The 24263-nt window shown below is 47.0% G+C and overlaps 7 protein-coding genes across 7 annotated transcripts; 4 read left to right on the plus strand and 3 right to left on the minus strand.

The window, feature by feature from the left end:
* The first annotated feature begins 3709 nt into the window (after window positions 1-3709).
* LOC115909943 (histone H4) lies at window positions 3710-4127 on the plus strand. The gene has a single exon (XM_030959693.1). The coding sequence runs from the start codon at window positions 3754-3756 to the stop codon at window positions 4063-4065; it is 312 nt and encodes a 103-aa protein (XP_030815553.1). The 5' UTR covers window positions 3710-3753; the 3' UTR covers window positions 4066-4127.
* An 878-nt stretch (window positions 4128-5005) lies between these two features.
* On the minus strand, window positions 5006-5483 carry LOC115909917 (histone H3). The gene has a single exon (XM_030959665.1). The coding sequence runs from the start codon at window positions 5456-5458 to the stop codon at window positions 5048-5050; it is 411 nt and encodes a 136-aa protein (XP_030815525.1). The 5' UTR covers window positions 5459-5483; the 3' UTR covers window positions 5006-5047.
* A 911-nt stretch (window positions 5484-6394) lies between these two features.
* On the plus strand, window positions 6395-6869 carry LOC115909914 (histone H3). Its single transcript, XM_030959661.1, has one exon. The coding sequence runs from the start codon at window positions 6444-6446 to the stop codon at window positions 6852-6854; it is 411 nt and encodes a 136-aa protein (XP_030815521.1). The 5' UTR covers window positions 6395-6443; the 3' UTR covers window positions 6855-6869.
* Window positions 6870-7740: 871 nt separating this feature from the next.
* Window positions 7741-8163, minus strand: LOC115909941 (histone H4). The gene has a single exon (XM_030959691.1). The coding sequence runs from the start codon at window positions 8131-8133 to the stop codon at window positions 7822-7824; it is 312 nt and encodes a 103-aa protein (XP_030815551.1). The 5' UTR covers window positions 8134-8163; the 3' UTR covers window positions 7741-7821.
* Window positions 8164-19486: 11323 nt separating this feature from the next.
* LOC115909923 (histone H2A-IV) lies at window positions 19487-20283 on the minus strand. The gene has a single exon (XM_030959671.1). It carries the CDS (start codon window positions 20193-20195, stop codon window positions 19806-19808), a length of 390 nt encoding a protein of 129 aa, XP_030815531.1. The 5' UTR covers window positions 20196-20283; the 3' UTR covers window positions 19487-19805.
* Window positions 20284-20536: 253 nt separating this feature from the next.
* LOC115909935 (histone H2B 8) lies at window positions 20537-21251 on the plus strand. The gene has a single exon (XM_030959683.1). It carries the CDS (start codon window positions 20570-20572, stop codon window positions 20948-20950), a length of 381 nt encoding a protein of 126 aa, XP_030815543.1. The 5' UTR covers window positions 20537-20569; the 3' UTR covers window positions 20951-21251.
* Window positions 21252-22065: 814 nt separating this feature from the next.
* LOC115909910 (histone H3) lies at window positions 22066-22582 on the plus strand. Its single transcript, XM_030959658.1, has one exon. It carries the CDS (start codon window positions 22116-22118, stop codon window positions 22524-22526), a length of 411 nt encoding a protein of 136 aa, XP_030815518.1. The 5' UTR covers window positions 22066-22115; the 3' UTR covers window positions 22527-22582.
* Window positions 22583-24263: the final 1681 nt, after the last annotated feature.

A 24263-nucleotide genomic window follows, 5' to 3' on the forward strand; every position in this document is an offset into this window, starting at 1 on the left:
TTTTATGCCAGAGGATCACAGAGCTGCATGCAGCACTCCAGGTGGGGTCCCAAGAGAGCTGAGTAGGACAGGAGAATCACCTGCCTCCACCTTCAGTTCAGGCTGCTTTTGTTGCACCCCGCGTTAGGGTGGGCTTTCTGGGCCACAAGTGTGTATCTCTAGGTCAAAGCACTGGAATCCCAGGGGAAAAAAAAAAAAGTCTGTAGGGTAGAGATAGGAGTTGGCTCTCTCTGTGGACAAACTCCTGTATGTGGAGGTCAGAGCTGGCAGCACAAGAAAGGGCCCCATCCTCTGAGTGTGGAGCTTAGCCCAGCGTACGCCTCCAAATTCTTCCTGCCATCTGACCGGGGATTCATTATTTGCTTCAGAATTTCATTCCAAACACTTACTACACTCATTTACCTCAGTACCTGGAGTTTCATCCTCTGTGATGCTCAGATCCACCCCTTAGCACTCCCTGGATTTGTCTTTGCCAGCAGTGCCTTCACCAGTGATGAGGTCCAAAATGTAAAAATCCAGTAAATGAGATGGATTAAATGGTAGCAGAGCTGCAAAATCTCCTGGTATTAAAGAAAGCTTTCAGGCAAATTCCAGTGGATGAAGGAATGCAGCTAAACAAGCTTAAATAAATGAATTTATCTCGTTTGCATATGCAATAAGCAGTAGGAAAGAAGAAATCCATATCACATGGTACCTTAGCTGTGTCACTGGGTTGCAATGCAGCCACACATTCTAAAGGATCTGTGACAAAAATAAACATCCAAACCTGCAACCAAGGTCCCTCAAGTGCTATGGATCACAGTTATGCTTAGGGATAACTCAGTGATGTCAGTCTATATCAAAAGACTTAAAACTGCATGGTGAAATATTCAAAGTGCTTTTCTAGCCCTTTTCATCTATATTGCTTGCAATGCTAGGAAAAATGTACCTATTAAGCAGCTCTTACATTACTTTAGTGTGCATATTATTGCACCTATTATGACAGTTGCAGCAGATACAGATATGGATTTAAATTGCCACCTAAGCTCTTAAGAAAATTAAGAGCAGCTTTGAGGTTGGTTGTAATCCACTGATGCAATGACTTTTTTTACTAATTATGACTACCCTCTTGTGCAGTCATGATGAGATGTTGCCTTATTGTAATAAACAAATGCAATTTCCTCATTATAGTTTAATGAGCAACTAGGGCAACTGTCCTAATTAATGCACACTTGAAAAGCTACAGATTTTCAATTTTTTAAACTAAGCTGAGTTTTGCAAAGGTTTCCTTTCTCATTTAACCCCTGGTGCTGTGTGCCCAAATTCATGAGGAAAATGTAGTTTCCATAACATGCAGATTGGATGCTAAACTTTGATAAAAAAAAAATCTCAAATCAACAGTAGAAATAACTTTATTAGGGATTTTATTGAGCAGCAAAATTTTCTTTTGTATATTTTAATTATTTTTTTAATTTTACCAAAGAAAATGCTCTGATCCATAAAAGAACTGAATATATCCCCAACATGTCCACACTTGCAGCAGCAACACACAGGCAAGGCAGCCTTCCAGAAGGCATGACGTTAAATTCTATCTAATGTGCTACATCTATTGAGGAAAGGGCTTTGCAGCTGTTTTATTTGCTTTAGGCTGCTGGTCTCAACCTCCCCATCACCCATCTCTGGCAGAAATGGAAGGGGATTTTCCAAGTCTTGCAGTGGTTTTATGGCTGGAAGGAAAAGTTATGCAAGGATCCTAGCTCTGCATTTAGGAAGCCTTAGGAATAAATTATTATTTTGACATACCAAAAGATTTTGCATAATTTCTTTCAGGTTTGTGTAAGCAATCTGAATGCTGTTTCTAATTGCCTCAGGAAACATAGCTAGACACCGATTTTTCAGATATGAAGAACAAAGCAGACTTTGTGGAGCCAAATGGGAATGTTGGGCACCAGCCTGGCAGGGCCACTACTGACAAATCTTGCAGTTAGTCTATAAACAGTCCTACTTCATTCTGTTCAATCAAAAAAGCAAACCTAATCTAAATTAAATATATATTTTCCTCCTTATACTGTATATATGAATGGCAATTCTTTAAATTTGAAAGAAAAAGGAATTCACAGTGATACTTGTAACACGATTTGTGCCTTTTTGTCACCTGTAACTGAATGCATGACTATCTCAATTGCATTTCCCCCTGAATTTAGGAAATATTTTGTTCCCAGAGATATTTTGGAGATGTTGCTGACGTTCTCTACATTATATTAAGGAATAAACTTAAATAACTACACCATTTTTAAAGGATATGAAAAATTTTATAGCAGTAGGCATGCTTAAAGGATATAAAATACAAAAAGTGTAAGAATTGGCAAGCACCTTAAGCATATCAGTTCTGTGTAATATTTAAAATCTTAACAGATTTAATTTAGAAATGCAATTTCATAACTGTAATATTTTAAATCTTAAGATTTAACTTAGAAATACAGTCTCATAACCCTCTTATTGTTTATTCATTCACTTCACAAATACAGTCCAACATACTGTAAGCATCATGTATGGCATGCTTTCTGCAAAAGCACGTAACACACGGAAAAAAATCTGGATTCCTCATTGGAATGAAAATTGTTTTGCTAGTCTTCATCCTTCAGATGTCATACAGACAGTTGTTAGTGATGTCCGTAATGCTTGCTTTCGCTTGCGGGGTCTCGGTGTACGGCAGCGGATGCTCCTTCCCGAGGCCGGCGGCTGCCGGGGGCGAGCGCGGAGCCTGCGGCCAGCGCTGCGGGGCTGGGCCGGGCTGGAAGGATGGTCCCTCCCTCAAACAGCCCCTCCGAGCTGCCTGCAGGGAATTCCTGCTCTAAACACTCCCGCTGCAGCCCCTCGCTGACCCTTCCTCCCGAGGCCGGTCAGGGTCTCGCTCCCGGCTCCCCCCGCACCGACCGGCGGTGGCTCCGCGCCCAGCCCCGCACGGAGCAGGGGCAGGTCACTCAGTGGGAGTGTCCGGGGAGACAAAACAACCGAGAAGCCGCCATAGCCGAACCGAACAAAGACAGCGCGGCCCGGGAATGGCGGCTCCGCGGGGCTCCCCGCGAGCGGGAGGCGGAGGAGCGGCGGGGGGAGGCGGGAGCGCCGGGCGAGGCCCTGCATTGGTCGGATTTTGCCGCAGACCCGCGGGGAGGGACGGGGAAGGGGCGCCGCAGCCCGAAAGGCGGGCCAGGGGTGGCAGGCCCCGCTCCTGCTGCTGAGGGAGACCCGGAGGTGCCGTGGGACTGCCAGCAGCGCAGGGGGCAGCGGGGCGGGACGGGAGAGCAGCAGAGGGACGCGGGGGCTGAGGGCGGGCAGAGACAATGAAGTGTGGCCCGATATTGACTCAGCTGATTAGAATCTTGTGCTAAAAAGGCAATAGTGTACGCCCATTCTCTGTATAAGCCAGCCACTTAAGAATTGGGCTAGATGATCCTTGTGGGTCCATTCCCTTCTCAGCATATTCCGTGACTCCCTGGCTGCTGGAAGCGCGGGACGAGGCCAGGTCCGCTCAGGAGAGGCGGAGCCGCCGCGCGCGGCCGAGGGACGCGGCCTCCCAAGCGCCGCGGCCGCGTCTCGCGGGAAGCACGAGCGGAGCCACGCGGGGCGGGGGAAGGAGAGGAGCGCAGGGCGGGAATTAGGCAGACCCCGCCCCCAAAAGGCGCAGTCCTCAACCAGGTCGGACCGCCGCCCATATAGAGCCGCGCGGGGCCTTTCTTAGTTTGTAGCGCTTGTTGTTCTGAGCGAGTGACCATGTCTGGCCGGGGTAAGGGCGGTAAGGGGCTCGGCAAGGGCGGCGCCAAGCGCCACCGCAAGGTGCTGCGCGACAACATCCAGGGCATCACCAAGCCGGCCATCCGCCGCCTGGCTCGGCGCGGCGGCGTCAAGCGCATCTCGGGGCTCATCTACGAGGAGACGCGCGGCGTGCTCAAGGTTTTCCTGGAGAACGTCATCCGCGACGCCGTCACCTACACGGAGCACGCCAAGAGGAAGACGGTCACGGCCATGGACGTGGTCTACGCCCTCAAGCGCCAGGGTCGCACTCTCTACGGCTTTGGCGGCTAAACTCGAGTTTTTGCAGCGCTGTAGCGCTTTTACAACACAAAGGCTCTTTTCAGAGCCACCCACAAATCTCAGTAAAAGAGCTTCTAATCGCTGTTTGCAAACAGTTGTTGCAGTTTTGGGACTAGTAGGAATTTAGAAGGGTTTTTTTTTTCTCGGCTTCCTTAAAGCTTACAGCTGCTTGTCTCACTCCTTTCGCGGTCCGGGGGGGAACGTTTCGCATTCAAGTAGGGGGCAAGAACCTCATCTCTACACTGGGAATGAAAGGAGGGCAACGACTGTAGTGCGTGGACTCTCGCTACTGTAGGAAAATACCTTCTGTAAGTTACATCCTTTATTTCCTCCTTTTACACACCGAGCACCACCCGCTCAACACAGACCCTCTTTCTAAAGGCCAAGGGAACGCACAGGCGAGAAAAAGCAAAGGTGGGGGTAGGTCGGGGCCAGCCGCCCTTGCCGTAGTAGCCGCTGTCTCGGCGCCACTTTTACCGCCACAGCCTGCAAGGGGAAAAGAGGCAGCTCCTGAAATGGCGGCGCACTTCTCTCCGCCACTCGGTGGGCGGGACGGAGCGGGAAGAAGAAACAGCCACGAGCCTTCCTTAGCGCCCTACAGACTGCGCGACAAAGACGGGGCTGCGAGCCCCGTACTCTAAACCACCCCGCCCCGCTTCTCAGGCTGCCCCTTCTCTGCGCACCGCTCTCGCCTGCACCCAGCACAACACAGAACAAACTCTCTCAGCCCCGGCAGCTTTAGGTGGTGAACCTCACAATGACCGAAACACACGGAGCACAAGGGCAGGGCTGGACACTACCTAAGGCTCCTAATCCCCCAATCATCCCTGAATCAACACTATACCTTGGGCAATAAAAATGCTTGGCACCGGCTGCCCCGCCTGCACCGTAACACAGAGACAACAGCTCTCTCCAGTGGCCTTGTGGTGGCTCTTAAAAGAGCCTTTCAGTTAGAAGGAGAAGGGCAGGGAGCTCAGGCGCGCTCTCCGCGGATGCGGCGGGCCAGCTGGATGTCCTTGGGCATGATGGTGACGCGCTTGGCGTGGATGGCGCACAGGTTGGTGTCCTCGAAGAGCCCCACCAGGTAGGCCTCGCTGGCCTCCTGCAGCGCCATGACGGCCGAGCTCTGGAAGCGCAGGTCGGTCTTGAAGTCCTGCGCGATCTCGCGCACCAGGCGCTGGAAGGGCAGCTTGCGGATCAGCAGCTCCGTGGACTTCTGGTAGCGGCGGATCTCGCGCAGCGCCACCGTGCCGGGCCGGTAGCGGTGCGGCTTCTTGACGCCGCCCGTGGCCGGCGCGCTCTTGCGGGCAGCCTTGGTGGCCAGCTGCTTGCGGGGCGCCTTGCCGCCCGTCGACTTCCGCGCCGTCTGCTTCGTGCGCGCCATCGCTTCCCCGCACACCGATCTGTCGGGCTGAAACAGTAACAAATCGCTCCCTCCTGCCTTATTTATAGAGCACGGCGGCCCCGCCTCCCCGCCTTGATTGGTCAAAGTAGTGGTGAATTTAATTGGGTTACAACTGAAGTCGCTCCGAGCCTCAGTGGTTCCGAACATGTCTTGTGTTGTTTCCTTTTTGTTAGGAAAGCATGCATATCTATCGATATTACACTTGTATTTTTTTTTTCTTATATTTATTCTTCCAGATGTTGTTTCCGAATGGTACTTGCAGCATTGCATTTTAAGAAGCGTAGTTATTTGTAACTCTTTATCCGAAGAGAACTACAAAGCCCCGAACCCCACACCAAACAAAACAAACATAAGCTAGTAAAAGACACAGAAAAAAAAAAAGACAAGACAAACCAAAAAAACCAAACCAAAACAAAAAACCAACAAAAAAAATCCAAGCAAACAAACAAATAAGCAAAAAAAGTTGCAGAACAAAAAAAACCTACCAGGAAAGTATTAGATTCAGAATGCATGCAAAGCAACCGATCCCTTTGTTACTACTTCCAAAGGGATATAGGATGACAAAATATAAGCGCCCAATTTAAAAAGAGAATAAACCATGAATAAGGAAACCTATTAAGAAGAAGTTATCTTATCGGCAATTATTGGAAATTGTATTTTATTATTACCCACTTCAAGTGTCAGAGTAATTTAAGTAATTAAAGCAAGTGGTTAAAAAGCAGCCATATCGGCTCGGAAGAAAGGGAACACCAACGGATAAGGCTGTTTTGGGTTAGGTATTTAAGAGCAAGGCTCAGCATACGAAGGGGTTAACGCGGGATTTTCAAACCTTGCCCCCTGAGCGCGGCTGTTTCCATCGCCCAATCAAGATGCAGCGCTCGCATATAAAAACCAGCTGGGAGCGCTCCTCTGAGTCGTTATTGTCTCTTTGCTGTTTTAGCGGTGTAGCGCAGTGTGTGCAGCGATGGCGCGCACGAAGCAGACGGCGCGGAAGTCGACGGGCGGCAAGGCGCCCCGCAAGCAGCTGGCCACCAAGGCTGCCCGCAAGAGCGCGCCGGCCACGGGCGGCGTCAAGAAGCCGCACCGCTACCGGCCCGGCACGGTGGCGCTGCGCGAGATCCGCCGCTACCAGAAGTCCACGGAGCTGCTGATCCGCAAGCTGCCCTTCCAGCGCCTGGTGCGCGAGATCGCGCAGGACTTCAAGACCGACCTGCGCTTCCAGAGCTCGGCCGTCATGGCGCTGCAGGAGGCCAGCGAGGCCTACCTGGTGGGGCTCTTCGAGGACACCAACCTGTGCGCCATCCACGCCAAGCGCGTCACCATCATGCCCAAGGACATCCAGCTGGCCCGCCGCATCCGCGGAGAGCGTGCCTGAGCTCCCTGCCCTTCTCCTTCTAACTGAAAGGCTCTTTTAAGAGCCACCACAAGGCCACTGGAGAGAGCTGTTGTCTCTGTGTTATGGTGCAGGCAGGGGCAGCCGGTGCAAAGCATTTTTATTGCCCAAGGTATAGTGTTGATTCAGGGATGATTGGGGGATTAGGAGCCTTAGGTAGTTTCCAGCCCTGCCCTTGTGCTCCGTGTGTTTCGGTCATTGTGAGGTTCACCACCTAAAGCTGCTGGGGCTGAGAGAGTTTGTTCTGTGTTGTGCTGGGTGCAGGCGAGAGCGGTGCGCAGAGAAGGGGCAGCCTGAGAAGCGGGGCGGGGTGGTTTCGAGTACGGGGCTCGCAGCCCCGTCTTTGTCGCGCAGTCTGTAGGGCGCTAAGGAAGGCTCGTGGCTGTTTCTTCTTCCCGCTCCGTCCCGCCCACCGAGTGGCGGAGAGAAGTGCGCCGCCATTTCAGGAGCTGCCTCTTTTCCCCTTGCAGGCTGTGGCGGTAAAAGTGGCGCCGAGACAGCGGCTACTACGGCAAGGGCGGCTGGCCCCGACCTACCCCCACCTTTGCTTTTTCTCGCCTGTGCGTTCCCTTGGCCTTTAGAAAGAGGGTCTGTGTTGAGCGGGTGATGCTCGGTGTGCAAGAGGAAATAAAAGATGTATCTTGCAGAAGGTCGTCTCGTACATCAGCGAGACGCCCAGACGAGCACTACGCCCGTTGCCCTCGGTTCAGCCCCCGTGTAAAGACCGGGATATTCCCGCCTGCTGCAAAGCGAAACTTTGCCCCCCAGACCGCAGGAAAGTGGGTTAAGCAGCTGCGGACTTTGGGGGAGCCGAGAAAAAAAAAAACCCTCCCTGTTCTGCCAAGCCTAATAACGTTATTACAGTAGCGATTAAAAGCTCTTTTTCTGAGATTTGTGGGTGGCTCTGAAAAGAGCCTTTGTGTTCTAGAAGCGCTACAAAAACGCGAGTTTAGCCGCCGAAGCCGTAGAGAGTGCGACCCTGGCGCTTGAGGGCGTAGACCACGTCCATGGCCGTGACCGTCTTCCTCTTGGCGTGCTCCGTGTAGGTGACGGCGTCGCGGATGACGTTCTCCAGGAAGACCTTGAGCACGCCGCGCGTCTCCTCGTAGATGAGCCCCGAGATGCGCTTGACGCCGCCGCGCCGAGCCAGGCGGCGGATGGCCGGCTTGGTGATGCCCTGGATGTTGTCGCGCAGCACCTTGCGGTGGCGCTTGGCGCCGCCCTTGCCGAGCCCCTTGCCGCCCTTGCCCCTGCCTGACATACCTACACCGTCAGTAAACCAAGAGCAGTGAACGGAAAAGGCCCTGCGAGCCTGTATATGGGCGGCGGTCCGACCTGGTTGAGGACTGCGCCGAGGCCGGGCCGGGGCGGGCTCTGTGCGCGCCCTCCCCCCGCGGGCCGGGCCTTTGCCGCCATCGCTCCCGGCTCCCGCGGAGCCCGGACCCGGCGGGGCCCGGAATGGATCCTGGCCGGGCTCGCCCCGTGCCCGCCGCACTCCGCCCGCCTGCCCGGCCCCGCCGGCGGCCTCTCGGTGCCTGCAGGGGCTGCAGCAGAGCCCGGCCAATGGCGGCGGCGGGGCCCGCAGAGCCGCGTCCCGCCCGCGCTGCGCCGCCGCCAGCGAGCTGTGCCCGGCAAAGGGCCCTGCCGGGCAGGGGAGAGATTGGGCGCTGCAGTCCCGCTTCTACGGTAAATGAACCCTTTTCTGCCGAAGGCTGATAAAGGCGGGTAATGTGCTGTGATTTATATTTACTTTCCCCTTTGAGTGGGACTTTTTTTTTTTTTTTTTGTGCCTTGTAGGGAAGTCTTCCGTGCCCCACATCTCTGACTTAATAATCACGTGGCTTTGTTGTGTTTATGGGACTGGCGAGCAATCAAAGAACTGATTTGTGTCTCTTACTGATGTACCCATGAAAAAAATCTTCATTATGTCTGTGCTTTTAAGGATGTTGTAAGTGTTGGATAATTTTCATGGTCCTATTCTTTATTGAAACGTAATAAAGCATTATTTTTGTAATTCTTTGTAATTCTTTCTTCACGATTTATTACTTTTTGAACACAAAAAGTGGTCTGGAGGTGTTATTTTGTGCTGGGTTGTCTGTTGGCTGCATGAGTCCATTCTGCTGCAGTGACTCCTAAAAGGCTTCAAGCTTTGCCTGTACACACCTACTTTTACTTTTTCTGAGTTATTATTTAAATTTACTATGAATATATATTCGAGGTATTTTTATTTTGTTCTGGATTGTCAAATAAATGCTATCCCACACAGTGGCTATATACCATCTTTCTTGGCAGGAGTTATCCTCATGTTAATTTTGCCTGTGTGCAGTGCACAGGTTTGGGGGTTTTTTGCTGGTCAACTGTTTCTCAGTTTGTTTGATCCTCCCCCTCTTTTCCCTTTTTTCAATGGATGCCTCTTACTATACAATGCTTCTTGAATGTTAAAAGGTTTTGCTTGGTAATTTTGCACATTTTCACATTTCAGCCATCACTGTTTTGTTGGTTTTGTTTGTCCTTTTTCACCACCTTTTCTCAAAAGTTCTCTTTCTCAGGGGAGATGACAATGGGGTCTTTTCTCTCTCTGTGAGACCTTTTGTATGTGTTATTTAATACAGGTTATGCTGGGCCACCACCCTGATACGTATTTTCATTTGCAGGTACCAGGCAGTGTTTACATCTGTTTATACCTATTAATATAAAATTATTTGTTCTACAGGTATGGGAAACACATATTTATCTTTGCATATCAACATTGGTGATGCTTGTAGGGCAGATGAAACTCTTCCTGTTGGTGTAGAAGCAACCAAGAGCCTTGCAGGCACTTGCTCATTCCTCCACCAGTGGGACGGGGGAGAGAATCAAAAGGGTAAAAGAAAACTCATGGGCTGAGATGAAGACAGTTTAATAGGGAAAGCAAAAGCTGCACTCACATAGAAGAAAACCAAACCAAAGAATTAACTGACCACTTCCCATGGGCAGGTGGGTGTCCAGCCATCTATGGGAGAGCAAGGCCTGATCACTGTAATGCTTATCTGGGAAGATAAATGCCATCACTTCAAATGCCTTGCCCTTCCTCCTTCCTCCCCCCAGCTTTATATTCTGAGCATCAAGTGATAAGGTCTGGAATATCCCTTTGGGCAGCTGGCATTACCTGTCCTGGCTGTGTCTTCTCAAAATCTCACAGGCATCCCCAACTTCCTTGCCTGTTGTGGCAGCATGGAAAGCACAAAAGGCCTTGGCTCTGTCTGAGCCCTGCTCAGCAACAACAGAATCATCACTATATTATCAACCTGGTGATCAGCACAAATGCTAAACATAGCCCCATACAAACCACTGTGAAGAAAATTAACTCCAACCCACCCAGCCAAAACCAACACATTCAGAATCCCTGTTTTTGCACAGTATTTATCATTACACTTACTCAAGGAAAAAAACCCAAATATTTATATGCAGTCTTTCCCCTGCTATCACTGCATTTATGGGTTACAACATAGATAGAACACAATAGAGAACTCAGTAAAACTTCTGCATGACTATAAAACATATTCTTCCCTGCCTATTACTGCTCTCAGTATTTGGTATCACATACCCTTTCCTTGGCAGTGCTGAGTGTGGCTTTCTCTCTATTTTATCTATATTCAGATGACCTATTTTGGTCTCTTCAGGACTCCTGTAAGAATTACTTTTCCCTTGTCATGTGGCACATTTGATTTTTAATCAGTTTTTTTTTGGTACATCTTCTTTGTAGCTTTTCTTTAATTTCATTTCAAATGTATAGGTGCTGATATTCTTGCAAATTACTCAATTAAAGAATTTAATTTTATTTACGTGTTTTAATGAGCATAGTTATTCTGCCTTGCAGAATGCCCAGTTCACCTCCCTTGCCCGGTGTTAATTGGCATTTTGTCAAAAGTTGCAATCTCTTTTAGAATCCATTTCTTGATGCTTTTTAGTTCACTAGATCTCTTTGTGTGGTGCTTATTGTGCAGTTAATATTTATATTAACATTAATAAGCCTTTGCTTATTTTGGAGTCATATTTTCTTGATCTTGTCTGTATTAGACCATCTCAAATAGTCAACTTTTTATCATTATCCAGGGACCATAACTTTCTAAGCTTTCTTAAGAAAAACTCTGAAGAACTACAACAGGTCTCAGCGTAATTTGTTCCTAAGCAATACCTTAGCTTCAAAGGAATAAACCCCACAGATTATTGAGAGTAAATTTTTATTATGGCAAATTTTACATAGAATTCTTGTAGATATGACAGCAATATACAAGTACATATAATAGATTGATGCATTACAGTGTGCTTGGGTTATTTGAGGAAATATTCTATAATTCAATTCAGTTGTCCATGCAATGCTTACCCAAATTTATCTTTTCCACACCATGTAGATTAATTTTCTTGTTTTTATTTTAACATGCTATATTTGTGTGTTACTTTTCTAAACTTCTTGCCAGCATCTGTGGGTATAAAGTAAGTGTGTGAAGTATCGTAGTATTAGGACAATTCTGAAAATAGACAAAATAAAACCGAAAGGAGGAGCAAACAACCTGTTCACAGGAACTCAAACATTTCAATGTTGTGAAAAAGAAAAAAGGAGTTCTAAGCAATCTGAATTCACTGAATTCTGAAATAACACTTCATTTCCTATATGACATCTTTTATTTTATGGCCAGTCTCATGTAAATGGCCAATGTTCATCCTTCACTCCTGATGGTTCATCTACACGGGTTATTTTTTCACTCAGAACCAACAGCTGAGTATATGCATTACAAATTTGCATCTATCTATCTATCTGTCTGTCTGTCTGTCTATCTATCATCTTTTCCTGTTAATCAGGACAATAGGATAAGACCATGGGCAAAATCTTTTCCAGATCAGGCAGCATTAGCTGGAACAGCCTGAGCTGTGTCCTGTGGTGTGGGCAGGCAGTCAGGGCACGCTGCAGTGCAGGACAGGTTGGGGATGGCAGGAATGACTGAGAAAGTGACTCCACTTCTTTGCCCATTCTAGGAGTGCCAGCAATTCAGCACTTCTCTTCCCCTCTGCATCTGCTTTCAATCTCTCATCCTGACATTCATCCCAACACTCCTGCCCATCCCAAAAGACAACCATCCCCTTGAGGAGGCTGTTGAAACAATGTGATTTTCAATTTTGTTTTCTCTTTAATGATCTTCTTTTCTTTTCAGGAAAGTTGTTAGCTGAGCTGAAGGAGTTACTGATCTCTCAGTGGATCTGCCAGCACATGTATTTTTACATCCTTAGGAGAATTAATATTAACTTAGAAGCTCTCTGTGGTATGTTTTTTTAAATCAGCTAAAAGTATCCAGATGGAAATACTGGAAATCAGAGATACAGATTTGGTTTATCTCCTAAAGCAAAAGCTTATGATAGTGTTACTTTATTTAGCTGAAACATTTGTGAGGGAAAGGAATAATCTTTTTTTGCATCATCTTCCTAGGGAGGTGAGCATCCCAGAGCACTATCATATGAAATACACAAGCCCAGCTAAAAATAGTGATGGATTTTTGCTGAGAGTGATGATCAACATGACTAGATATTACAGAACTTGTCTAATTCCACTGAGAGGAAAAGAAAATATTTTTGAAAGTTGCAGCTCAAGCAAAATTGAGGCTTTGTGCACCCTACTGACATGGAGACTCCAGGCTGTCAATCTCTGCACAGCCCCCATGGTTATCCTCACACAATAAAGGAGAATCACACATTTCACACCTCAGTGTACACCTAAATTACTGCCAGACTCTCTGAAGTTCGGTCAGCTCTGTCCTAATTTTCCTTCTCATTCACCTGGGCTAATCTGATGAGCCTGGGTCAGGGACTGTGTGCCCCTGGGGGTCTGTCTGTCTGTCTGTCTGCCCAGGGAAGAGCAGGATTTCCTCCTGGCTGTGCATCAGGCTACCACAGTTACCTGCAAGTGTGTGCCCAAGGCCAGAGCTGATACACCCAGAGCTGCACTCCTCCAGCAGCAGCATGGATCATGGCAGCTCCTGTCCCCCCACAGTGGAGTCCATCTCTGACAGAGCATTCAAAATCACATTTTAATAATATATGTGGGTTTTACCTATGGTGCTTACATATTGCAAGGCAATAACATTTTTCACTCTTGTTCATTTTTCTATGTAAGTATAGTAATTAAATATTGATCTTATTAACACTATCCACTGCTCATTCTATTCTGTATGAACTCCTTGTGGCTACAAGGTCCTTTGGCAATCTGCTGTCTACACACACACTGGGGATTAGAAACTAATGGGAACTTCACTGCCTATAGATGTGGACTTGGGCTTCTGGATCATAATGATTTGCTCAAATGGCAAATCCATCCGTCCTTTTTCTGAAGAACAAAATAAGTCTTTGTTTTCCTGATATGCAACAGGAAACTTGCCATGATCTGTATAGCATTAATATCATCAGCTCTCTAGGTGTTTTGGGTATCATTAAATAACAGTAGACTTCAGAATTTTCATTTATTTACTTTTTTCCAACTGCAGTTTCCAATTTCACTGCCTATCCTCCTCTTGTGCCTGATTCCTAACTCACTCTTCAGAACTGTCTCACCACCATTTTCCACCTTTTCTGCACCTAATAAAAAAAAATCTTCCCACATTTGAAAACCATACATAAATTAAATGAATATGTTCAACACTCAGAAGCACTACAATGAAAATTACTTTAATGTCTAGATCACCAGAAAAGGAACAGAGAATAAAACAGGATTTTGTATCTTTGTACCATTGTGTGAAATAGTGCCACCCAGCACAGTGTGCACATTTCTGGCCTCTAAATAAATAAACTATTGCAAGAGGCAAAGAAATTTCTGAGAAAAGTGATAACGCTGATTTAATGCTTAAAATGGCTTTTCTACTAAGCATACTAGGACACCTTCAGAACAATGACCACTGACTGAAGATGTTCTCTCTAATCCTTATTACCTAGGAGGTCACTGGTTAAATCTATCAAACTTAGTGAAGTCTAATCTAATCATAAAATTAGTTAAAACCAAAGGGTTACTGATATCAGAAATGCTGTCTAAATTTCATAGGCAGTTTTTAAAAGTGACTAGATCTTTACTCTATAGGCTTTTTTCAAATCAGAGAGAAGAGAGAAAGATGATGTGTAGAAAAAAGAAATCTGTGCTATCCCTCTCCTCAGAGGAATCAATTCTGGATTACACAGCTGCTTGCACAAACCCTAACACTGGTGGTAAATAGTTCATAAACTGATCCATTTAATTACATGTGTGTCCTTAGGATCAAGTTTGGTTTTTCTGTAAGGTAAAAAACCAAAAGCAAAAACAAATCCCCTCCCCAAAAAACAGCAGTCTCAAACAAAAAACTGATTCTACCCTTTCCTCCCTCCCAACCCTGGCCAAAACACAAAACCAAACCAACAAACAAAAAACTTACCCTCAAAAAAGCTCCTATTCAAGTGCTTAACTAATGCTTTTTTGCTTTTTCCCTGGGCTTCCAGGTTGCTAGCACCCTGGTTTGTGCTGGTACTCTCGTGATTCTCTCAGAAAATACTTGCGAAGGCTGTAGAGGGACTCCACGACAGGAAAAACCTGTAGCTTCTACAGGAAGAGGACTTGCTTTCTATTTGAAAAGAGAGGTATCATTTGTATGCAGAGTGCAGAGGCCTGGAACAATCAACCTCTCCAAGATGTGATACGCAGAGGTGCCTCCTGGGAGGAAAAAAGGTTTGTTTGCATCAGCCCCGTTACTATGGCAGGGTTGTTTCTGTACCTGCAGCCATAAATTGGCTCTTCTAGGACGGAATGGGCGAGGGGAGGGGAAGGATGCAATGATCCTGATGCTCCTGATAGAAGTATTTTATCATGCAGGATGGACCATTGCTCTCTCAGCTTTGAAGCCTGCAGAACCAAAATAATATTTTCTAACAGAGCAAGCTGGAACATCCCAACTGCTGCTTGAGTTGTTTTGGTTTTGTGGTGGTTTTTTTAGTGTCTCATTTTTTTTGTTTCTTTGGTTGTTGGGTTTTTTTCCCCCTTAGGCCGGGCAGTAGCCACGGCATAAATAAACGGCAGTCAAAAAACACAGAGTACAGGTTGACGAAAGGAGCACTAAAAGATTTCAAAACACGGGCTGGTTTTACCAGCAGGCAGGGCGGGATGCTCGTCACTCATCGCGGTGTCCTCCAGCGGATCCATCGTCACCGGCTGCGGATTAAGGAAAGCAAAAGGATTCGGGGGCGCGGAGGGGGCAGGGAAGGCAACACAGGGAAAGGAGGGGAAGGGATGGGGGAGGGAGGAGGAGGAGGGGGGAGGGAAGCTGCTTCCCGGGCTGGATTGGTTGGAAATTGCTGCAGCCCAGGCGGGTGGTGCCTGCGGCCCCCGCTCCCCGCCGGGCCGAGCCGAGCCGAGCCGGGATACGGCCCCGGGGGAGCGCTCCGGAGCGATGGAGCCTCCGCTTCCCTGAGCTGTGCCACGGGAACGACAGCGATGTCACAGAGGCAAAGGGAAAGGCACACAAGGGTCGGGCTCTCGGCAATCTGCTTTCCTGTTGGTATCAGATATATTATATCCGACACCTATACTTTATATATATATACATGTACAGACTCAAAGCATTTCTGCGACCTGCAAACAGACGCAGTTTGCTGCCGCCGTGTTTCTACAGCTTTAGAAGCTGCAATTGGCTTCCACTTCCACACAAACGTCCTGAGCGTCAGCATCAATGCCTTCAAAATCGTCTGAACAGAGAAAAGCGAATTTCTTACAGGTTTATCAAAGTCTAAACTGATCTTGTTCTATGTATTTTAGAGAAATAATCAGTAACTTATTCTTTAAAAAGTACTTTTGGTGTCTAAGCAGATCTAGGTTTCGGAAAAGTAAATTAGTAATAGTATTATTCAAATTTTTTACATAGAATAAAACCAGACTTGTAAGATGTTCCAACTGTATTTTATTTTGGTTTGCTATGTAAGATTGCAGAAAGACACTAGAGAAACTAAAAATTTGAGTGAAGGAATTTGAGAGCAATTTAATAAAAGAATTGTAAAAGCTTAACTGTGATAGAAAAGTTCATTTAAGTTTTACAAGGAAGAGCCTGGAGCATCGTGGGGATAGCATTGTTATTAGGTAATTAATTAATTTCCATTCACATTTGGTCTAGGTAAACACTCTAGCTTGCCTACATTATCAATAAAATTTCTAGACTAAAGCAAATTCTCATGAAACAAACAAAAAAAATTAAAATCAGATCTTCCTCTACGACTCAGGTCACTGGACAAAAATCAAGCATAGACAGTCTTTTTATAAAACAAACTAAAAAACCCAAACAAAAGGCCTCAAAACCAAACCAAAAAACAAGACCAAATCAATGTGAATAAGATTTTTGGAAGGAAATGAATATCCAAGGACTTTTTTTGGCACTCTGTGGTTACTAAGACAAAGCCTGATAGTAAATGTTCTTTTAAAACATCACTTTCTTAAAATTTGATTCTCAGAATCCTTCTGAATGTTTCTGCAACTGAGCATAGTTTCATTTTGGTTTGGGAGGTTTTTTTTGTTTGCTTCTTTTAATATTGTCTTGCACATTATCTCTCCCTGCTCTATGGAAAAACAAGAAGCTATTGGATAACTACAAATCAAGTAACATTTACTTGGGAGCAAGCAATCAGAGAGATTGCCCTACCTTGCTATGGTTAGTACTTTACAGCATAAGGATATATTTTGTGTGGACCTAAAGTTCAAAAGTAAATTAGGGTCATATGATATTAAATGTTTATTTCATGATCAAAAGCATCTGTGATGCACTGTTCTTAAATCTAAAGCCTTCCTCCTTTTTAAGATTTTAGGTTGGCTGGATAGATGAAATTATATTTGGGAAGGGAAGCTCCACATCTTCAATGAAATAAAATACTGTGCTTTCAAAAAAACCCACCACTTTCAACCCCCATTTGTCCCATATTCAAAGAGGTCATCTAATACATTTCTCTCTTCTATTTCAATATATAAAAACCTTTTATATATTGAAATAGCCTTTCATTTAACTGTGGTTTGCAGACAGAAAATGTGTGCATTTATTACAAGCAGTTACCCAAGTTAGAAGAACATATTGCCTTTCTCCATTAGTTGTGAATGACTGGCCAGGAGAAACTCAGATATGCAGGAATTGTATGAAAACATTCCAGGCATAATTTAGCTGAAGAAAAAGAGGAGTTAGCATACAGAACTCATCAAATCTTCTGTACTAACAAAAATATACTTAAACCCATCATGAAAATCCTGTTGGTGGCATAGAGAATGACACAATATTTTAAAATCTCTGTACAAGGAAAGCCAGGTCATTACATGAGCTGTCTCAAGGAGGAAACATGGCTAGAAAATTGTGAACTTAATGGATTACAATACTGAGCTTAACGAGTGTCTAGTGAGGAACATGATAGAAAAAACTAAACAAACACTTCACACTAGAATACAACCTACCTGTGTCTTGCTTGAAAACTGTTAAACTATATGTTTTTCAAATGATTTTTAAAACATCAGCAGGGCTGGGGGTGGGAAGTAAGAAATAAACCCAACAAAACCAAAACATGCAACTTCCAAGAGAAGCAGAACATAAATACTGAAGTGCCTGAGAAGGAAATATGAACATTGCTCTTGAAAAGAAATGCTCCCTCTTCACACCCTGTGTTCAAGGGCAAAAATGAAACCCAGGAGGCCTCTCCCTCAGGATTTTCAAATGGCCCAATCAGAACCTTTTACAAATCAATTCCCTTCTCTCGGCCCACATATTCTCTTCCTTCTCTACTAAATATACACTAATGGAAACTTATTTTGCCAAATATGCAAAATAGAGCAAAATTGCAATTATGAAACAAACAAACAAAAAAAAAACTGAAGTGTTTTAAACCTAATGCTAGCCTAATTTTACCCTCAAATTTCAAAATGGTTACCAATAGAGTCCTGCAGTTACTGCTGTGTCAAAGTCCAGCTCTGAATGGTAGATGATTAATATCTAATGCAATTTTCTTTCAGCAGAACAGAGATGATTAAAAAAAGGACGGGGAAAAAAAGTCCTCTGCCTATTCTGGGAGAAAAAGAAAAGCCAAAATAACAAACATGGAAAAAACCCACAAAAAACCCCCAAAACCAAAACAATAACAACAAAAAAACCCACCAAGCAAAGGAAAAGAACACAACCTCTGAAAATTGTTTAAGAATCATATACCGCTTAGAAACAGACCCACGATTCTTATCTTGTTTCCAAGCGAGATTTCAGCCGGGCACTCCCATGTTATCTCCCTCTGCCTGAAAAACATTTTCCATTAACACAACGCCCCAGTGACTCACTCCTCCGCCTCCTGAGGCACAACGCCGGGATAAAAAAAAAAAAAAAAAAAAAGAAATTTTCCTCGCCTTGGTTCTCAAGGGAGGATTTAGAGAACAAAGAGAACCCCCTCCCCAGCCCCTGGCAGCCTCATTCGGAGGCTCCCGGCGCTGCATTCCTGCCTTCCCTTCGGGCAGTTGTCCGCATAAAACATTACTGAACGAAAAACAAACCAAAGCGTCATTTATCTACACCTATTCTAACAAAGGAGGGAATGCCGTGTTCTTTACAGTGGGAACAAAATTAAAAATAATATTAAAAAAAAAAACAAAAATCAAAGGTAAAACCCCTAAAAATTACCCTGCTCGGAGGAGAGAGGAGAGGAGCTGCCGCCGTCCCCGGCAGCGCGGCCGCCCGCAGGCACCAATGGCGCGGAAGCTCCTCCCTGCGAATCCCGATCTCTCGCCTGTTAGCGGGATTTAGCAGCCCCTGGCACCCCGAGAAGGGGGATGCAGAGGCTGGCGGATTCAGAGAGCACAGCTTCCACATCGCCAAGGCCGTGCCTCCTTCTCGGGGTGCCAGGGGCTCCCGCAGCCAAGCAGGCCCAGGCAGCCGTAGCAACCAAGGGCCCCAAAAAAGACAACTAAGGCTACCAAAGCCAAAATAGTGGTGCTGAAAAGCTCGGCAAAGCAAAGCAGCGGTATCCAGGAGACCATAATTTATAAGTAAAGGAAGCTTTTGCAGAAAAGCGCCAAGAGCACCTTTAAACACCACTCATGCTGCCAGGATGAAGGAGAAAGTATTAAAACACCAATTAAGGGCCAGACTAGTACATCAACACTCCCTTCCTGGGCATATGTGACTTTCTATAGGGCTTTCTATACGAACTGACACTCGAGCCAGTTCTGCAGCTGTCACCACCATCACCCATCAGAATAATGAATTCTTAATTCAAAATACCTGATGCCACTTTTTGGAAACCCTCCTGGACTGCGCCCCAGGGAAGTACTTACGATTATCTTAAAGCCTGAAAGCTTTAAGCTGAAAATAAGAAAAAAGAGAGGCACAGGAAGAAGAAAACGGCAGCAACCCCTCCGCAGGAGGCACTGGAGCCCCCTCCCAGCCGGGCTCAGGGCAGGGGAGGGGCCCGCTCCCCGCGGTTTGAAAGCCCCGCGCTCCGGCCGCATTGGCCGCGGCCGCCCCGGCCCGCCCCGCCCTTCCTGCCCCGGGGCAGCGGCGCTGCACCCCCACGGAACCCACCGGCAGGGAGAGAGGGAGAGGCAGCGAGCACAGCCGTGCAGAGTTCTCATCTCTTCTGAAACCATACAGCGGTGACCAATTTCATCAGTGGCAACCGCTCCTTTTATTGAGTTTTCAAAAAGATTAACTGACGCACGCTTACATAAGTAACTTCTAGGATAAAGAAAAAAAGGAGGAAGCTATAGAACACCAAGGCAGAGCCCAGAGATACATAACATTTCAGACACCACCCATTTAAGATTTCAGGTTTCCAGGTATATTAACACAGCGTGTATTCCTGGGGTCAAGCGTTCCTGCTCTTTCTAGGAAAATGTGGGTGGCTCTGAAAAGAGCCTTTGGGTTGTTAGTCAGATGAGATTTACTTGGCTTTAGCCTTGTGGCTGTCGGTCTTCTTGGGCAGCAGCACGGCCTGGATGTTGGGCAGCACGCCGCCCTGCGCGATCGTCACCTTGCCCAGCAGCTTGTTGAGCTCCTCGTCGTTGCGGATGGCGAGCTGCAGGTGGCGGGGGATGATGCGCGTCTTCTTATTGTCGCGGGCCGCGTTGCCCGCCAGCTCCAGGATCTCGGCCGTCAGGTACTCCAGCACGGCCGCCAGGTACACCGGCGCGCCGGCGCCCACGCGCTCCGCGTAGTTGCCCTTGCGCAGCAGCCGGTGCACGCGGCCCACGGGGAACTGCAGCCCGGCCCGCGACGAGCGCGACTTGGCCTTGGCCCGCGCCTTGCCGCCCTGCTTCCCGCGACCGGACATGGCTGATGGAGCTGGATAAAAAAAAAGAGCCGAGTACGAAAAAAAAAAAGCTACGCGGAAGCAGGAAAAAAACGCGGCGAAAATAAGCAAATGCACGGGGAGCTTAAACGCTGCCTTTTTATACCTTCCTGCTGAGGTTCGCTAGGACTTCTGATTGGTGGAGACAAGGATTGTAAATTTAGCCAATGGGAATGCAGATGACAAAGTCGACCAATGGAAAATGCAATGTGTTTGACGTCCCGGAGCCGAGCTGTCCAATGCTGAAGGAGACTATTGAGTCATCTCATTTGCATACCGTCTCTATAAATATGGGTGGGCTCCGCTTTTGTGACTACGTCGTTCCTGCGGTAGCCAGGTGTAGGCAGACTCGTAAGATGCCGGAACCAGCCAAATCCGCTCCCGCTCCTAAGAAAGGTTCAAAGAAAGCCGTCACCAAAACTCAAAAGAAAGGTGACAAGAAGCGTAGAAAGACTAGGAAAGAGAGCTACTCTATCTACGTGTACAAGGTGCTGAAGCAGGTGCACCCCGACACGGGCATCTCGTCCAAGGCCATGGGCATCATGAACTCCTTCGTCAACGACATCTTCGAGCGCATCGCGGGCGAGGCCTCGCGCCTGGCGCACTACAACAAGCGCTCCACCATCACCTCGCGGGAGATCCAGACGGCCGTGCGCCTGCTGCTGCCCGGCGAGCTGGCCAAGCACGCCGTGTCCGAGGGCACCAAGGCTGTCACCAAGTACACCAGCTCCAAGTAGGGCGCCTCGGACCGTCACTCTCAACCCAAAGGCTCTTTTAAGAGCCACCCATATATTCAGTAAAAGAGTCGATCACAGGTTTTTTTCGGTGAGTGGTGTTTGCACGTGGTAATGTTTTGGTCATTGGGTTAGAACACGCTGTCGGAAGATGTGGGAAAAGTGTTATCCTGTGTAGGTATTTGGAAAGATTTGGGTCGTCTTGTCTGTTCTGTTCTGTCAATCGGTCCTGCAGGTCTATAAAAAGCATGTTAAGCCCCTAAAGAATTTTAAAGCCATTAAAGGTTTCTTTCTTAATTTCAGAGTATTTATTCGTACTAATTATTCACAAAAACAGTTGGCTGTCCCCTTTAAATATGAGATGTCATTCTGGAGTGACTTGGCCATAAGCCAAAGTGGGTTGTTTACCGGGAAACTAGGGATTAGTCTGTAATGACTTGAAGATGATGTTTAATGAAACCAATAGCGACAGTCACAGCGGGTGCATTATGGTGTAGAGAACAGCATAATTTTATTAGCCCTCGAGATTTCACAAGGAAGTGGTGTACTTTATTAATGTCGGGGATATTAATAAAATACACCACCGCGCAGTGGAAACGCGGCAGAATTAAGAAATCCGTAAGTGACAACACAATAGGAAATTACAAGAAAATGTAAGAGACTCAAGGGAAATTTTAAAAAGAGGGAAAAAAAAAAAGAAAAGCGAGGATGAGCGCTTTAACGAACCTTAGGCAGCTCGGGATGCGCAGGGAAGGCTGTATTTAGATAAATGCCTTTTAGAAGGGGGTTAAATCCTGGTTGTCCCGGGCAGAGGCTGAGAGAAAACTGCCGCAGAGACAGAGTAAGAACTCCGCGTCCGCTGCGGGCTGCAGCTGTGCGAGCGCTCCGGGCCGCCGCCAGTCGCGCTCGGCAGGGCGGAGCTGAGGGATGAGAGAGAAGGCAGCGCGGCTGCTCCCGGGCGGGGGAGCGGCGGCGGCAGCTCCCGCCTGCCCCCCTCCCTTCCATCCCCGCTCCGCGCGGGATTTTCAAACTCGGCCCTTGTCCAATGGCAGCCCGGCTCTGCGCTCTGGCCAATCACAGCGCGCTGCTGTCCATAAATAGCGGCCCCCGTGGCCTTTTGCACTCAGTGTCTGTTCCCTGCGCGGCTCGGGACCCTCGGTGTGCAGCGATGGCGCGCACGAAGCAGACGGCGCGGAAGTCGACGGGCGGCAAGGCGCCCCGCAAGCAGCTGGCCACCAAGGCTGCCCGCAAGAGCGCGCCGGCCACGGGCGGCGTCAAGAAGCCGCACCGCTACCGGCCCGGCACGGTGGCGCTGCGCGAGATCCGCCGCTACCAGAAGTCCACGGAGCTGCTGATCCGCAAGCTGCCCTTCCAGCGCCTGGTGCGCGAGATCGCGCAGGACTTCAAGACCGACCTGCGCTTCCAGAGCTCGGCCGTCATGGCGCTGCAGGAGGCCAGCGAGGCCTACCTGGTGGGGCTCTTCGAGGACACCAACCTGTGCGCCATCCACGCCAAGCGCGTCACCATCATGCCCAAGGACATCCAGCTGGCCCGCCGCATCCGCGGAGAGCGCGCCTGAGCTGTTGGCAGACGGGAAGATTTAGACCATCGAAAACCCAAAGGCTCTTTTAAGAGCCACCACAATGTCATTAAGGAGCTGTAAATTCTTAGTTATGTGTAAGAAGCGAAGTTTTTTTCGGCGACTTATGGTCAAGAGGATCTTGCACGTCAAGTAAGTACAAAATAATGTGTAAATGGTATTACGTAGGAATCCGATCCTGAGTTTTGCAAATCTTGTGCAGTTAGTTCTTTTGAAGTGACTTTACTAGACTAAATTTTCGTTTAGGGTTAAAAACTGTTTTCTACGTTGTTTTGCGCGTCATTTTGGTACGTAGGAAACAGCTTTCCCTGTTCTCAAAAGATACCTTCTTAAACGTATAGTGGGTTTTATCTGTCAGCATGCCTTGAAATCATTTGTTCGGATTCGTAAAGAACGGAACTTCTATAGAATCTTGCTCTCCTGCTTGGAGAAGTTAAATACACTAAATGTTTCCTGTGTATTGTAAATGTGTTGCCTTTATGTCCCCCATTTAACCTCACGGTTTTTCAGCAGCAATATTGTATCTCAGCCCCCCCTCCCCTTTTTTTTTCTTTTTTTTTTTTTTTTTTTTTTTTGTTTTGGGAGGGCCTTTGGGACTCGCTTTGTTTCTGAAAGCACAAAAACTCCTTTCCCGCCTTCCCTGGAAGGTCTCCATCAGTGCTTTCCTCAGTGCTCCACCACTCCTGGTCGTGAGCGACGTCCCGCGGGTATTTTCATCCCATTTCAAGCACTACAATCTATTCCCGAGATAAAATATTTCCAGAAGCGGTGAGGGGTCGGGTGAACTCTTGGGTGGAGACAAGGATGTTTTCTGAGTCCTTTTCGCAAGTCGTGTGTATGCTCCTTGCTAATGTCTTGTCTAGGACCACGCGTGTGACATCTTTAATGGTAGGAGATTTTAGGCTTCATCAATCTTCTCTGTCGCTATTGAGGCTCCCAAAAAGATGTGTTGCAGTTAGCACAGATGAAGTGTTTTCCAAGAAGCATCTGTGCTTGAAAACTTAGCAAGTCTAAAATCATTTCTAAATGGAGTCTCTTTCCTATTCATCGTGTTCAGTGATTTTTGTGGCCCTACCTAGAAAACAGATTTCTCCCTGACTGAATTCACACACACCCCCCGCTCTCCTAGTCAATAGATCTGTAGTGGCCTGAAAAATGTACATTTCTAAAATTATTTCGGACTTTCTGGCATCTTTATATATATATATATATATATTAATGCTACAGGTAGATTTAGGTAATCTGGGGAGCCTGTTCCACTGAATTATTGGAAATTGGGTGCCTTTGGTTTTCCGATGCTACAAATGAGTACCGGTGGCTTTACGAAGCTGTTGGATTGAGTTAGACCCAGCCTTCATTTAAACCGGGAAATAAGGAGCTGCTGAGAAATGCTTAGAGGAAACATTTCTCCTGGAAAGCCTAGGATTGCAAGGCTCAATTTAGTTTTGGGTGCTAATAAAAACTTCATTTTAGGAATGTTTCCTTCTCTGTGCGAGAAACTTGGACTCTGCAGCAAAATCTGACCAATCAAGAGCCTCGACACCATTTTCTTTCCTCTGTTTTTCTCACTTTCAGCCATTTTCTGTTTCTGAGCCTGGGAGGGTTAAAAGGGAGGGGGAAGGCATCGGGAGCAGGGCTTTGGGAATTAAGAAGTCTCTGCTGTGATTTATTCATCCATCCCCCCAGATTTGTTCATTGACATATGACTTGTGTTTT

The sequence above is a fragment of the Camarhynchus parvulus genome, chromosome 1A (assembly GCF_901933205.1).
Source record: "Camarhynchus parvulus chromosome 1A, STF_HiC, whole genome shotgun sequence".
NCBI classification, from domain to species: domain Eukaryota; kingdom Metazoa; phylum Chordata; class Aves; order Passeriformes; family Thraupidae; genus Camarhynchus; species Camarhynchus parvulus.

What these genes read in the sequence shown, in the direction of transcription:
- LOC115909941 (XM_030959691.1), bottom strand. Translation starts at nt 8,133, where the DNA reads ATGTCAGGCAGGGGCAAGGGCGGCAAGGGGCTCGGCAAGGGCGGCGCC.
- LOC115909935 (XM_030959683.1), top strand. Translation starts at nt 20,570, where the DNA reads ATGCCGGAACCAGCCAAATCCGCTCCCGCTCCTAAGAAAGGTTCAAAG.
- LOC115909914 (XM_030959661.1), top strand. Translation starts at nt 6,444, where the DNA reads ATGGCGCGCACGAAGCAGACGGCGCGGAAGTCGACGGGCGGCAAGGCG.
- LOC115909943 (XM_030959693.1), top strand. Translation starts at nt 3,754, where the DNA reads ATGTCTGGCCGGGGTAAGGGCGGTAAGGGGCTCGGCAAGGGCGGCGCC.
- LOC115909917 (XM_030959665.1), bottom strand. Translation starts at nt 5,458, where the DNA reads ATGGCGCGCACGAAGCAGACGGCGCGGAAGTCGACGGGCGGCAAGGCG.
- LOC115909923 (XM_030959671.1), bottom strand. Translation starts at nt 20,195, where the DNA reads ATGTCCGGTCGCGGGAAGCAGGGCGGCAAGGCGCGGGCCAAGGCCAAG.
- LOC115909910 (XM_030959658.1), top strand. Translation starts at nt 22,116, where the DNA reads ATGGCGCGCACGAAGCAGACGGCGCGGAAGTCGACGGGCGGCAAGGCG.